At 42.5% G+C, this 15,052-nt stretch overlaps 1 protein-coding gene across 1 annotated transcript in view; it reads right to left on the bottom strand.

Moving 5' to 3' along the window:
• Nucleotides 1-660: 660 nt before the first annotated feature.
• Nucleotides 661-15,052, bottom strand: part of CCDC6 (coiled-coil domain containing 6) — a 110,419-nt gene continuing 96,027 nt past the window's right edge. Inside the window, exons 8-9 of the mRNA XM_015104369.4 lie at nucleotides 6,025-6,149; nucleotides 661-4,985 (exon numbers count right to left, since the gene is read on the bottom strand). Of these exons, the coding sequence (XP_014959855.2) occupies nucleotides 4,791-4,985; nucleotides 6,025-6,149 (320 nt within the window). The 3' untranslated portion in view covers nucleotides 661-4,790. The remainder of the gene's footprint in view (nucleotides 4,986-6,024; nucleotides 6,150-15,052) is intronic.

Below are 15,052 nucleotides of genomic sequence, written 5' to 3' on the forward strand. Positions count from 1 at the left end.
TAATGAAATTACATAACCAGGTTATGTGCTCACAGTGCTGCAAAGGTTCCCTAACAGAGTAGACTGCTTGGACTCAGGACACCCATCCCTCCACTTACAATACAGAGGGCCCAACAATGCAGGCTCCTCATTCCTCACTCTTGCTGAGACCAGAAATCTTATCTTTCTGAGGAAGAGAAAGGCACTATGGAGCCACACACACTCAAATCCTTGCTCTCAAGTATACTGATCACCTTTGTAGGCTATAGTCCATAGGGTCAAAAAGAGTCGGACACAACTGAAGCTACTTAGCACGTGTGTGTATATACGTGTATCTATTGTTTATAGGTAACATTTTGAGAATGAGTGTGGTTTTTCTTTCCTTTTCATAATCTCCCAGGTTTATGGTTTTCAAGTGAAATACAACACATATATATATGGTACAGATCATAAACTCACAGTTCAGTGTAGTTTCAAAACCTCAGTACATCCAGATAACCAGCATCCTGATTAAGAAACAGAGCAGTACCAGTCTCTTCTGTTTCCTCTTCTTAAGCTCACTTTCTAAGGCAGCCTTCAGCATTCAGAATCCAGGATGAATGTCTATCAGGAGCCACAGGGAAACAATATTCATTTTCTGACTCAAAGACCAGAAAGAAATAGGGTATAAGGCTCAGGAGGTTCATTTTAAAAAATTATCTTTATTTAGGTTCTGATTCAGCACATGTATCAAAGGCTAATCAACATAAAGAAGTAAATAAGACATTAATTGGAAGTCTTACATCTCTCTAAATTCTGACCAAGAAATGTCAAGATTGCCACTATTAGCAGAACTCCAACCTAGTCAAGTTGTAGACAAGCTATTATGAACAACATACAGTGTGCACAGATATGCAGAGGCCAAAGTCATGCTAGCGCTTGGCTCTCTCCTCTTCCTTGTTGACGTCTTTCCTTGGGACAGTCCACTTTTGCTTTCCATGCCTAGCTCCAAATAAAGTCCAAAGAAGGCTCAGGGCCAACCTGCTCCAACACTCTGCTGGAGGAATGCATTCTCAAGCTGTTGTGCCTGCAACTTTGTTTTTGCCAGGATGAAGTTCAGATCGAGATGTACAATACAACCTAGATGACAGTGCAGACTAGGTCAAGAACTAAAGTTGAGCAGTAACCCCGGTTAAGGCATGAATGCACACACACACGCTTGCACACACACATCACCCACACTACCATGAACAGAAGATTCCTTCCATTGCCTAGCGAGAGGCAACCAGGGCTTGGCAGTTAACCACAACTGCTGAGCACTCTGGAACATGCTCCCTATAATTTTATACTAACAGCTGTGTGTGTTTTATCTGAAAAAGAAAAAAAGAGAGAGAAAGAAAAAGGAAAGAAACTTAAAAAAAAAAACCCAAACCCTAACAACAACAAAAAAGCAAAACCAAAACAAAACCCCAAAACCTAAAAACCCCTTAATCTCTTACAATGGCTCTTGAGCATGGAACTCACGTAGCAGCGTCAATGGCTGGCTCTTTAGTAATTTGGAAATAAAAGGTTGTTTTACTATGCGTTTCTTTGGTAGTCATCGCTACAAAGTTATCAGTGTTGGTTACCTATAATACAAGTACTAGATAGAAGAATCAAGTTATGCAGAAATTATTTCTTCTGTATCGATAAGATAAAAATAGTGAGCTCTCCAAGCACAAGTTACTATGCTTTTTCTTGCCTTATTGTAAGGGCATCCTCTACAAGCAAGGCTTCGTGCAGGAAAAGTTCATGTCTACCTAACAAAGGGCGATAACATATTCTATCTTTCTACAATTGAACAGTTAACAAAAATTCACATTATCCATTATTTCTGGTCAAATCAGTGAGAAGCCAATTACAAAGGGGCAGCAGCAGCACTTGGTGTCAAAGCCACATTCTGGTCACACATTCATTCCATGGTTGTGGTCAGGCTCTCAGGAGCTCAAAATGTCAAACTCCTTTCAATGAACAAAGGAGTGAGTTAAATCAAATCTTAAATACTTCCACCATCTGCCACATCACTAGAGAGGTCTGTCTAGAATGCCAGCATGCTGAATGACCGAGAGCAGTTCAGAGCCCAGAGAGGCATCAGGTGTTCGGGAAAGTAATTTGGTTTTGTATAAAAGGCATGGTCATCTGGAGACAAATACTTATTCTATTAGCAGCACAGTGATAGCCAAGGGTCTCTGTCAGTGAGACAGGAAAACGAAGCTATTGACCCTGCTGTGCCTCCCACCTGCCTTCCAAGGCCTCTGGGAGTCAGTCCAGGGTTGCGGGTGGGCAACAGGAATAGCAGAAACTGCATCCAGCCCCCAAAAGACATGTTCCAGGTATGTCAGCTTCCTGTGGACAAGGGGGCTTTTGCCTCTGTGCGCTTGAGGTGGAAATCTTTGGGGTCCTTGGGGACTAAACAACTGGCAAGGAGCCGCCCTAGCAGGTACTGCCTACGCGTGACAGGCTCCCCACAGGGTTACAAAACACTCAAACAGGACCCGAAATGGCATCAGCTCAAAAGAGTAGTGTTTGTTCTATCAATCCAGAATGTCCACTGGGAGAGGCAACAGATTTATAGTCAAAAAGTGCTATTTGAAGGAGCTGTGTATTATTTTGTGATGAAATGACTAGCCTAGGGAAACTGGCGTCACCTTCCTGTAGAAATCTGAATGTTAAGGACCTGTCTCTAGAAGACATTTATCAGAACTGTTTGCTCCTCAGTCACCATAGGACAATGTTTTAACTTTTGTGCTTTCCGGAGATCACTAACTTGCTAGCAAGCAGAGGGAAAATCATTACATTTTAGACTCTCTTGTCTGAGCACAAGACCCTCTATCCAACAGCACTGAAACCTACAGTCTTGTAGAAAATTCTTGTAAACATAGACCATATTTCTCCTCTAAGAAAAACTGAGAACTGTACCATGCAGGCAACACCTGTTTGCCTGCTCTCAGAATTCCTCAAAATGGTCAGGTGCCAGGAGGGACAGTGAGCCATTGGTGAAATACCCAGGTTAGACAGGACCCCATCTGATTGAATTAAAAACCTCAAGCCTCAATAATCAAATGCCAAACTTCTTCCCTATATTTGAGAACTGTACTATGATTATGTATATTACACATTATAAATAAAATTTATATAGACTTACGAGCGATGCTCTCAGTTTGGGGGTGGAAACTGAAAGAGCTGGAAAAAAAAAATCCTATTGTTGCTTTTACTCTCAAGTTCTTAAGATGCTAGTCAAACACTATTAGCCAACAAGAATTTTTCTCATTCTGTAACTCTTAAATATGCATTTGAAGGCAAAAATGGAGGTTTCTCTACTGTACAATATTAAGTATCTACAATGTTATGGTTCTTTATACTCAGGAGTGTGTTCAGTAAAGAGCTAGCTATGAGAGGTGGTAGTCACAAAACATGGACTCTTAGAAATTACGGATAAATTAATTTTCAGTTCTCTGATTATATCCAACAGATACACATTCTCATCATAAAATATACATTCTCTAGTAAGTTATTTCCGTCCACAGCATATATAAATATGCAAACACAGGTGGTAAAAATCACTTTACTACCAAAGTACAAAACAGTAACTGCTGAAAAGCCAAAACAAAGGTGTTCCAAAGAGTGACTCACAGTGTTCCACTTTAAAGTGAAACCAAACAATTTGTGCTGAATGAATGAAAATAACGCTTTCAGGATATACTTCTTTGAACACTGCACTTGTTTTTACTGGGCAAAATAAGCAGTCCTCAAGGCTAATGTGCTACTTGCCTCTATAGCTCTTTCCTGCTAAGAGATAAAGTATTTTGTGGTCACTATGCCAAAGTATTCCTATAATGTTCATTTCCAACAGTATTTTCTAATAGTACTTTTGCACCTTTAAAACATCTGTTCGAACTCTATTTTAGGGGAACACAAGTAAAGAATGGAGAGGGAAAATAGCTGTTTTTATTACAATCACACTGCCTCTGGCAGCAGAAATCACACGGCACGTTCTTATCAGCCATCGCAACCACCGGTGGGTAGTTAGCAACTCACAGGAGAGGGGGCTAGTGTGGGTAGGTTAACATCAAGGGTAAAGACAGAATCACACCTAGATATACAATAATTATCCATCCCATGTATATGGAAAAGATACAGCCATGTGAGCCAATACTTCAGGTGACCTCTTTTACAAGAGATGTGGGTGCTGAGATATACTGAACATACCCCATACAAAGTGTATCTGTTAGAAAGCTCTATTAAACATGATCTTGGGCACTGATCCAGCTAACTTTCTGGTCTATACTGAGAGCTAGATTTTCAAAGGTCTGAACTGTAGTGCTGAATTATTGGTATGCTTGGTAAACACCATTATAATGAGGGGTGAGGGGTAGTCATAACAGCTCAGTAATTTTCTGCAAATTCATGGAAAAAAATATAAAAAAGAGATCCCTTTTTATTTTACAAACCTAAAAGCCAGGAAAATGAAGCTCTGGGGGCCAAGCGAAAAATTGCACACTGCTGCTTAACTACCAAAGAGTTGAAAAGCCGAGGTCCCAGCCAGGGAATGGACGCACGTGTAGATTCAAGTAGAACACCGATGGAAAAGAGTCGTCTGTTTAGTGTTGTAGACCCACAACACTGGCTGCGTTTCCGACACACATTTACAACACAATGAATAGTGAAGCCTAGATAACCTCAGTGCAAATAAGTCAGATCCGAATATGCCAGGGAAGGAAGCCTTTGGCGTCGAGTCGACGGCTCCACTGTATCAATGAGTCCCCACGTGGGGTCTGGACTAAGCACATGCGTTAAGGCTGGGAGGAAGGGTGCACCGAATGTTGCGAGGGGGCAGGCTGCGAGGTGGCTGCCGAGGGGACTGCGGGCTGCATGGGTGGCGGAGGTGGAGGTGGCGGTGGCTGGACGGGGGTCTGTGTGTTGGGAGACGGAGGCGGCGTGGGCCGTTTGAATTTGTCAGGACTGTTGCTTCTCCGCGGTGAAGGCCTCTGTAGAGAGGACAGGAACAGCAGGTCAGACCAGGCATACAGGCTCACCCCTAACCCAGCCTGACTCGGGCCTAAGGCTGCCCAGAAGCGGACCCACGGAGACAAAACACCGGCCACGTCCTTGTCCTTCCCCAGTGGTTTTCAAACTCATCATGAAAACAAGAAGCTAGAGTGTGCATTGACGCCCAGGAAAAGGCTACACAAAATCACTATGAAATGTGCACTGACCAAATGACGGGACTTGGGGCCCTCAATGAGACTGTCCGAAAATGAAAAAACAGCTGCCACGTCCTCCCCTGAAATGTTTTCTCTCTGTTGTGTGCCTCCAGTTCCTTCCATCCCTCAAACAAGTTTTCAATATCCTGAAAGCTATGGTTCAACCAAAAATGCCTGCTTTTATGTAAAGCTCATCAAACCAGCAAAACAGCTTCAGAAATATCTTACACACCCTTTTTTTTTTTTGTAGAATAGGGTTCTTCTTTTCAAGATTCCCTCACTGGGAACACCCTCCATTCTGACATTTCCAACAAGCCTCTTATTCAACTACATAGCCAGCTCTAAAGAAAATACTCCGTTAAGTAGAGTCTGAACCAGATACACATAAGGTTCCTTCTAATTTCAGGAAAGAAAATTCTGGATGAAACTAGAAATGAATCTAATTTCAGGAAGAATATTGAGGGTCAGCGAACTGTGAAGATGCAGACAATAAGTACTTTTAGATGTGATGGCAGCCAACAATAATTCGCTATGGCAAGGAGCTGGCTAGAGTTCAATCACGGCATTGGCCAGAGTTCAGACTACATTTCATGAAGGGCAATTTTTCAAAGAAAGTGAAGGTCAAGTTTTTGCCTCCTGAGAAGGATTTTAGTTTCAACACCACAATGCGGCATCGAATTGTTGGGAGATCTCTAGAAGTTTAAGATGAACTGAAGGAATAAGAAAGGTAAAGTTCCAAGGGCGTCAATACCAGCTCCCATGTCGCTATACCAGTCGCTACTGCCATCAGGCATAAAGCGCTGCTTCCGGCACGGATACTCACTGTGATACCGTGGGATGCTCCCATATGCTGCACATGAAGACCTGGGGAATTGTAATAAGACATTCCGGCTCTAGTCAGTGAAGTTGGTGGTGTGAAACCAACTGTGTGGCTTGCATATGAGAGACCTGAAATATAACAACAACTTGTGAGTATTACTTTGGACTCAACTCTCTGGTGTCTTAAGCATCTAGGAGGCTTAAAAATAGGGAAGTTCTGGAACTTCCCTGGTGGTCTAGTGGTCAAGATTCCATGCTGCCAATGCAGGGGGCACAGGTCGATCCCTGGTTAGGGAACTAAGATCCCACATGCCTTGAGACCAAAAAAAAAAAAAAAAAGTCGAAGTTCTTATTCATCCACAAAAATGCAAACGGATAGGAGGAGTGATGGGCTCACCAAACGGCCTGATGGATGGATAACAAATGATGTAAAAGTTAAGCCCTAGAACAGACTACACAGTCCAGATATAAGTCCACGCATAAATGGTCAGATGATTTCAATGAAGGTGCCAGGAATATGCAATGGTAAAAGGGTGAGCTCTTCAACAAATGGTGCTGGGAAAACTTGCCATTCACAGGCAGAAAGAATGAAACTGGAGCCCTAACTTATACCACACACAAAAATCAACTCAAAATAAATTAAAGACTTACACATAAAACCTGAAACTATAAAACTCCTATAAGGAAACATAGGGGAAAGCTTTATAACTTGGTCTTGGTAATGATTTCTTAGATATGACACCAAAAACACAGCCACAAAAGCAAAGATAGCCAAATGGGACTACAGTATACTAAAAAGCTTCTGCTCAGCGAAGGAAATATCGACACAAAGGTAACCTATGGAATGGGAGAAAATATTTATAAATCATGTATCAGATAAGGGAATAATATGGAATAATATCCAAAATATGTAAGGAACTCATCCAATGCAAAAGCAAATAAACAAATAACCTGATAAAAAAATGGGCAGAGAACCTCAGCAGACACTTTTCCAAAGAAGGCAAACAGATGGCCAATAAGATACATGAAAAGAGGGTCAACATCATTAATCGTCAGTGAAAAGCAAATCAAAACCACAACAGGATATGATCTGACACCTGTTAGCACAGCTATTAAAAAAAATAAAAATAAACATTTCTAAAGGTCGGCAAGGAGGTGGAGAAAAGGGAACCCAGGGCACTGCTGATGAGAATGTAAATTGGTACGAACGCTACAGAAAGCATTACGGAGCTTCTTCAAAAATTAAAAACAGAACTACCATAAGTGATCCAGCAATCCCACTTCAGGGTGTTTATCCAAAAGAATTGAAAACAGGATCTTGAAAAGAAATTTGCACCCACAGGTTCATAGCAACACTATTCACAGTAGCCAAGACACGGAAACAACCCAGAAGTTCATCAACAGACGAGTGGACAGAGAAAACATGATATAAGCATGCAACGGAATATCATTCAGCCTTTAAAAAGAAGAAAACTCTGTTGTTTTTGTTTTAAAGAACGTGATGAACCTGGAGGACGTTATGTTAACTAATATAAGCCAGTCACAGTAGGATGGACACTGCACGCAACATATACACAAAGGATCTAGGTCAGACTCACAGAAGCAGAGAGCAGGATGGTGCTTGACAGGGGGTGGGCGTGGAGGAACTGGGGGAACTATTATTTGATGGGTATAATGTTTCAATTTTATAAGAAGAATAAGTTACAGAGATATGCTGCACAACATTGTACCTATTTAACAATACCGTACGGAACAGTTAAAAAGGTGTTAAGAGGGTAGATCTCATGTTAAGTGTTATCTCCACTAAAAATAAAAAAAGTCAAGGCTCGAGAGGAGCACAGCTGAGACTTTACAAAAGTGGAAGGCAAAAGAAATGAGTAAAGGGGAAACAATAAAGCGAAGGGGTAAAGACCAGATGTGAGAAAAGGGAAGGCGTCAAAAGACACACCAATAGTAACAAGACAAAACCACCGTGTTTGTTGTAGCCACAAAGGCAAACAAAAAGCCACCACTGAAAACTTGGCAACTTCAGGATATTAAACGAAGAAAACAAAAAGCTCTATATATCCCAATGTTCCTCCCCAAAGAAACAGATATTTAACCACTTCCCAAACTGATGTTCTCAAATTGTGGTGCTGGAGAAGGCTCTTGAGAATCCCTGGGACAGCAAGGAGTTCAAACTAGTCAATCCTAAAGGAAATCAACCCTGAATATTCATTGGAAGGACAGATGCTAGAAGCTCCAATACTTTGGCCACCTGCTGTAAAGAGCTGACTCATTGGAAAAGCCCTGATGCTGGAAAATATTGAAGGCAGGAGAAGGGGATGACAGAGGACAAGATGGTTAGAGGGCATCACCGACTCAATGGACATAAATTTGAGCAAACTCTGGGACACAGTGAAGGATAGGGAAGCCTGGGCTGCAGTCTACAGGGTCACAAAGAGTTAGACACAACTTAGCAACTGAACAACAACCACTTCTCCTTCAAGGCTCATCTCAAAAGCTCGCTAAGCTGGTAGCTCTCTCTCCTTTGAAATTCTCTTGAAATTAGTTTTTTTAAAATTATACCTTCTAATTTTATCATCAATTTTTATTTAGAAATAGTTTATGATTCATAAGAAGTTGCAAAAATACTACAGGATGTCTGTCTACCCTTCACCCAGCTTCCCCCAGTGATGTCTTACATAACCGCAGCACATTGTCAAAAACAGAAAATCGACATTGGCCCAAAACAAGTGACTAAGATACAAACTCGTGTGTGTGTGTGTGTGTGTGTGTGTGTGTGTGTGTGTATACACGTACAGGTGTAATTTTATCACTTGTGCTGATCCAAGTAATTATCACCACAATCAGCATACAGAATCATTACAAAACCACAAGCAAACTTCTATGTGTTGTCCCTTTAATTGTTATACTTTCTCTCTAACCCTAACCCCTGGCAAGGACTGATCTGTTTTCTATCACTGTAATTTTCTCACTTTGAGCATGCTATATTAATAGATATGAAATTATACAGTATATAATCCTTTGAGATTAGTTTTTCATTCATCACAATGCCCCTGTGATCCTTCCAAGTTACTGTGTATATCAAGTTAATTCCTTTTTAGTGCTGGGTAATATGTCATTGAGTATGGATGCACCACAACTTAACATTTTAGGGGATATAAAAATACATAAAACTCATTATATTTGGCTTTGCATTAATAGTATCTTATTTCTTATGTTTCCTTAGGCCCTGTTGTTGATCATAAGGATTAGGGGCCAGAGACCATGTCTTACAAATTTTCTTTTTCTCCTAAGTTATAATCATCATACATCTGACACTCAGGACCAGGAATATAATAAAGGATAAACATCCCCCAAAAAACCTACATAGAAAATGCCTCCTAAACAGAATACTGTGGCTTTATGAAGTTATTGTTGGAATAAATTGCTCTTGCTCTACTATAGAAATGCATTGCCTAGAGTAAAAATTTTAAGATTTATTTCATTGTCCACTAGCTCAAGATTGTGAATTAAAAAAAAAAAGATTCATTAAAAGCAATTCATGACAAAATACCACTAAGCAAAATGAAGATACCAATGTATATAACCAATAGAAAATCAACTACCAAAAGGGAAGTTGCAAGACATGGGGGAGGGGAGACATGGGGAGAGAAGACACTTGAAAACACTAAAATATTAACACTTTGGATACAAGGATTCTGGATGGTTTTATGAATATTTCTGCTTCTTCTGACTGCCCTCAAATTCCCTCTAATACATCTCTGCTAAAGGAAAAAAGATGTGATGGATATGAGAGTTGGACTGTGAAGAAAGCTGAGAGCTGAAGAATTCATGCTCTTGAACTGTGGTGTTGGAGAAGACTCTTGAGAGTCCCTTGGACTGCAAGGAGATCCAACCAGTCCATCCTAAAGGAGACCAGTCCTGGGTGTTCTTTGGAAGGACTGATGCTGAGGCTGAAACTCCAATCCTTCGGCCACCTCATGCGAAGAATTGACTCACTGCAAAAGACCCTGATCCTGGGAGGGATTGGGAGCAGGAGGAGAAGGGGACAACAGAGGATGAGATGGCTGGATGGCATCACCAACTTGATACACATGAATCTGAGTAAACTCCAGGAGTTGGTGATGGACAGGGAGGCCTGGCGTGCTGCAACTCACGGGGTCGCAAAGAGTCGGACACGACTGAGTGACTGAACTGAACTGAACTGAACTGAGAGGGAAAAAAAAACCAAAACCAGCCGCCATACAACCAAACCAAAGGCAGAAGTTTGAAGATTCTGTTCCTTTGGAGATTATTTTAGTTCTACAAGCCATTCATGAAAACACTGTCTCTGTGAACATTCACGCACTGGAGATAGGATTTCTTCTTTAGCTCTCCCTGATCTGGCTCTGCCCTCATCAGTCCATCAAGGCCGCTCTTGCCAAGGTAGGCAGCGTTTCTGTGCTGCCAGCTGCGTTGCCACTCCCCGCTCTTTATTGCAGCTGACCCTGGGGCAATGAGGGACAGAGCTGACCCTCCTCCCTTCTTGCTGAAAGGCTTTGTCTTCGCCTCAGTGATATCAGATACTGCTTTTCCTTCCCCTTCCCTGGGAGCAACTTCCCAATCTCCTTTGCCAGGTTTCCTCCTGTACATGACCTCTAAATATTACAGTCACTTCTGGATCAGACGGAAGGGTTTTTCTCTTTTCCCTGTACCTTCCATGACTAGCTGATCTTATCTATTTTAGTAGCTTTAAAATAGAGTTTTTATTTTAGAATAGCTTTTGGTTTACAGAAAAGTGGCGAAAATAAGTAGAGAGAGTTCCCACACTTCACACACTCAGATTCCGTATTATCATTATTTGATCACACCACATGCTTTGTAGGATCTTAGCTCCCCACTCCAGTACTCTTGCCTGGAAAATCCTGTGGAAAGAGGAGCCTGGTAGGCTGCAGTCCATGGGGTCGCTAAGAGTTGGACTAAGCGACTTCACTTTCACTTTTCACTTCCATGCATTGGAGAAGGAACTGGCAACCCACTCCAGTGTTCTTGCCTGGAGAATCCCAGGGACGGGGGAGCCTGGTGGGCTGCCGTCTATGGGGTCGCAGAGTCGGACACGCCTGAAGCGACTTAGCAGCAGCAGCAGTTCCTCAACCAGGGACTGAACTCATGACCTTGGAATTGAAAGCGGACAGTCCTATAACCACTGCATTGCTGGGGAATTCCAACAGATTCCCTATTATTAACTTTTTATGCTGCTGTGGTACTTTTGTCACAACTAATAAACCAATGTTGATACATTACTACCAACTCAGGTTCATACATTATCTGGATTTCCTGAGGTTTTCCCTACTGTCCTCTTCTGTTTCAGGAATCCGTTTAGGATAGCATGTTCTACGCATAGTTGTCACGTCTCATTAGGCACCTCTTGGCTGAGATAATTCCTCAAACTTCCTTGTTTGTTTATGACCGCGTCAGTTTTAAGGTGTACTGATCAGGTATTTTACAGACAGAGTGTCCCTCTACTGTCTGACACTTTCCACGTGGGGTGATGGGCTTTGGGGAGGAAGACCACAGAGGTAAAGGGCTCTTCTCATCACATTGTATCAAGGGTGTGTGTGTGTGTTAAGTCGCTTCAGTCATGTCTAATTCTCTGCGACCCTGCGGGCAGAGACCCTATAGCTCACCAGGCTCCTTTGTCCATGGGATTCTCCAGGCAAGAATACTGGAGTGGGTTGCCATGCCCTCCTCTAGGGGATCTTCTTGACCCAGGGATCGAACCAATGTCTCTTATGTCTCCTGCATTGGCAGGCGGGTTCTTTACCACTAGTGCCAGATGGGAAGCCCTCATATCAAGGGGACATACTACCAACATGACTGACCACTGTCGATGTTGACCTTGATCTCCTGGCTGAGGCAGCACCTGTGAAGTTCCTCCACTAGAAAGGTACTCTTTCCCCTTCCTTCTCACACCGTATTCTCCGCAAGTCCTCATCTGCAGTCCACGTTTAGAGATCAGGGAGCTAGTTCCACTTCCATGAGGACAGACTATCTGCATCAATTATTTGGAATTCCTCTGCAATGAGAGATTTATCTCTTCTCCCTGTTTAGTTACTTAGTCATTTATTTAGATCAGTGTGAACTGATGGATGTTTGTTTTCTGTTTGGGCTACAATCTACTATTACACCATTTATCGTTCAAACGTCCAGCTTTGGCCTTTGGGAGCCCTTTCAGCTACTCCTGTGTCTCTAGGAACTATCCTTATCTTTGTGTTTTTTGCGCTTCTCCTTACTATGTTGGCATTACCGGAATGTCCACATTCATCTCATATATTCCCTGCCCCAGGCCCCAGAAACATACATTTCTCCAAAGAGCCTCAGTTCTTTTAACTCGAGAATGGAATTAGAAACCAAGATAGGGGCAGCAGCTATGTTTGTTGCTATGCAGTATAGATCCTTTTAAAAACTTCATTATTCCCCATGCCTGATGTAGGCACAGGAAAACGTGCTAATTGGGAATGGCTTTTTCTTAGGCTATATAAAATAGTGAACAACTTCAAAAAAATTGCTGGAGAAAATAATCCTCTATATAATCCACATGTACAAGTCCACAGGTAAACAAGAATCTTTCGTAAGTTCTATCAGGTTGTGAGATAGCCCTCAAAACATTCCACCAAGTTAATGAAAATACAAGACTGCCAATGTTAACCAGAAATGGTAAGGGAAGAAGAGCCAAAATACTTAAAATGGAAATGAAAACTATACAAACAGCATAGTTCCACTCAAGAAGTGATTAGATATTCATAATATTGAGAACCACAAATTCTTTCAATAAAAAATAAAGTGAAAAGAAAACTTGAAAATTCAGATGTTGCTCATATATTATGCATGCAACGGACTAGAGAGAATAGGAGTAATTCCACTGCCAAGAGTTTATAATCTACTTTGATGATATTCTAGAATTTCAAAGATCGTACGACTGTTCTCACAAAAGCTGAACGAAATTTAAAAAGAAAAAATCTAGTTGTTACTTACTATGATGTAGTATTAATGGACAACCAACTAGCTTGTCTGTACAAGGAAGCCCCACGTTATAGCAACAGGGACAGCAAAAGCCTTAATTCTGTGCATGGAATAAATCTGCCTGCAGAGTATTTGTTACCATAGAAGTTAATATTCCCAACCAAGGTCTCACTTTTGTTTTTGGTTTCTTCAGTGACTACAACACTACATTGAATGAATTAGAAATCACATGCATTTAGGTTTAAATAAATCAAAGAGAACACTAAACTATACTTAACATGAATCAGCATCAGTATGAGCTATGAAAGCCTTCCTCTTTCTTGCTTCTTCCTAACTCACGACTGTCTTCCCCATCGACAAGTCAGAAAGCAAAGAAGACCTTTATCTTCCTGGTAGTGAAACCCACATGCTCTTTGGGGAAACCTGAGAGGCAGCTTAGGAGAGAAGCTTCTGGAGAGATCTCAAGGCCACTGCAGAGCAGGAGAAACAGACTCAGGAACATCCTTTGGGGCAAGAACAAGTGATGATTGTGCTGAAGATCTGCAACAGAAAGTCCTTTTGATTTGCAAACAGCCCCTCTTCACTATGTCAGATGCCTGAGAGCCCGCCGGCCCCAAGTGGACAAAAGCGGCCACACTTTGTGCTAGGCTTTTAAAAAATGACCCTTCTAGAGATGTCCTTGGTGGGCCAGTGGTTAAGACTCTGCACTCCCACTGTAGGTGGCATGAGTTCGATCCCTAGTCAGGGAACTAAGATGCTGCATGCCACAGGGCTTGGGCAAAAACAGACAGACCAACAAGAGCCAAAAGGTGTGACCCCTCTTATAAAGAGTCATAGTAGCACAGCGCTGGGCTGGATCCCAGACTCACAAAACCAAGCCATTTCTGTCTCCTGCTATCCTCAGCCACCTGCCTGGCTGCGGCACTTCCCCTCTGTCAACCTGAAGGGTATCCACCCTTGGTGTCCCACGATCACAACGGACAAAATGAGATGACACCCCAACGTGAAGCTGTTTCACTGTCCCAGACCACAGAACCTTTATTGCTGCCACCCTTTTAAGCCGTCACCTCACTTTATTCTACTGTGAGACTGTCCCTCCAGCTCCCTTCCCCCCCCCCCCCCACGCCCCCCACTTTTCCCCCAACTCTGCTGAAAACCTGTTTACGAGCGAGCACAAGAAGGGCAGCCTGGACGCTTCAGTCACAAGACACAGGCCCTTGGCCGGCTACCTTTTCCTTCCTCCCTCCACTCACTGCCCTCCCTCCCTGCCTTCCTCTTTCTTCCCTGCTGGATCATTAATTTGCCCTCCTGGCCCGAGAATCCCATGCTGTGCGGGTATGGAGCCAGGGACCCCGGGGAGAGAGTTTTTTGGGGTCAGATGAAGACAAGCCCGCCTTTGAGGGGAAGGCTTCTGAGGAGCAAAGCCAGAGGCAGAAGCAAAGCCAGTTCCTTCTTGCCCGGTCTGTGTCCCAGGGCTGAGGCCCCCTCACCATCACTGCAAATAGCAGGAGGCAGCCTGTGCTCGGAAGGACACAGGCCTTGGAAATAAGACATGCCCTGCCTTGCCAGTTCCTGGCCGTCTGACCAGTAGCTATGGAACCTCCGCATCACTGCTCCCTCAATTTTAATACAACATCTGCATTAATTATTCTGAGGATAAAAAGGAGATGGTGAATACAGAATATAACGAGAGAACCCATAATAAGCTTTGATGCATCTCAGAAAAATCTACCCAGGGTTCTTGTCAATTCATTGGCACCTAAAATCATAGTCAAAGATAGTCTTTTCACAAAGGTTTTTTAGAGTTAAATTACATTTTTTTGGTTCCAGAGAAACTGAAGAAAACCACCAGCTGGCATTACAATATTTGTGCTTAAAAATTTGAAGCAAAGACTGTTGTGATGGTATTGATCTTTTTTTTGTGTTTCTGGACAACACATGACCCCTCTCTGTTTACAGCTTTTATATGCTGGGAGGGAACGTATTCAGGGGTACCTAATAAATACAGCAGAAATGAGTCGCAG

This window comes from Ovis aries, chromosome 25 (assembly GCF_016772045.2).
Source record: "Ovis aries strain OAR_USU_Benz2616 breed Rambouillet chromosome 25, ARS-UI_Ramb_v3.0, whole genome shotgun sequence".
Taxonomy (NCBI): domain Eukaryota; kingdom Metazoa; phylum Chordata; class Mammalia; order Artiodactyla; family Bovidae; genus Ovis; species Ovis aries.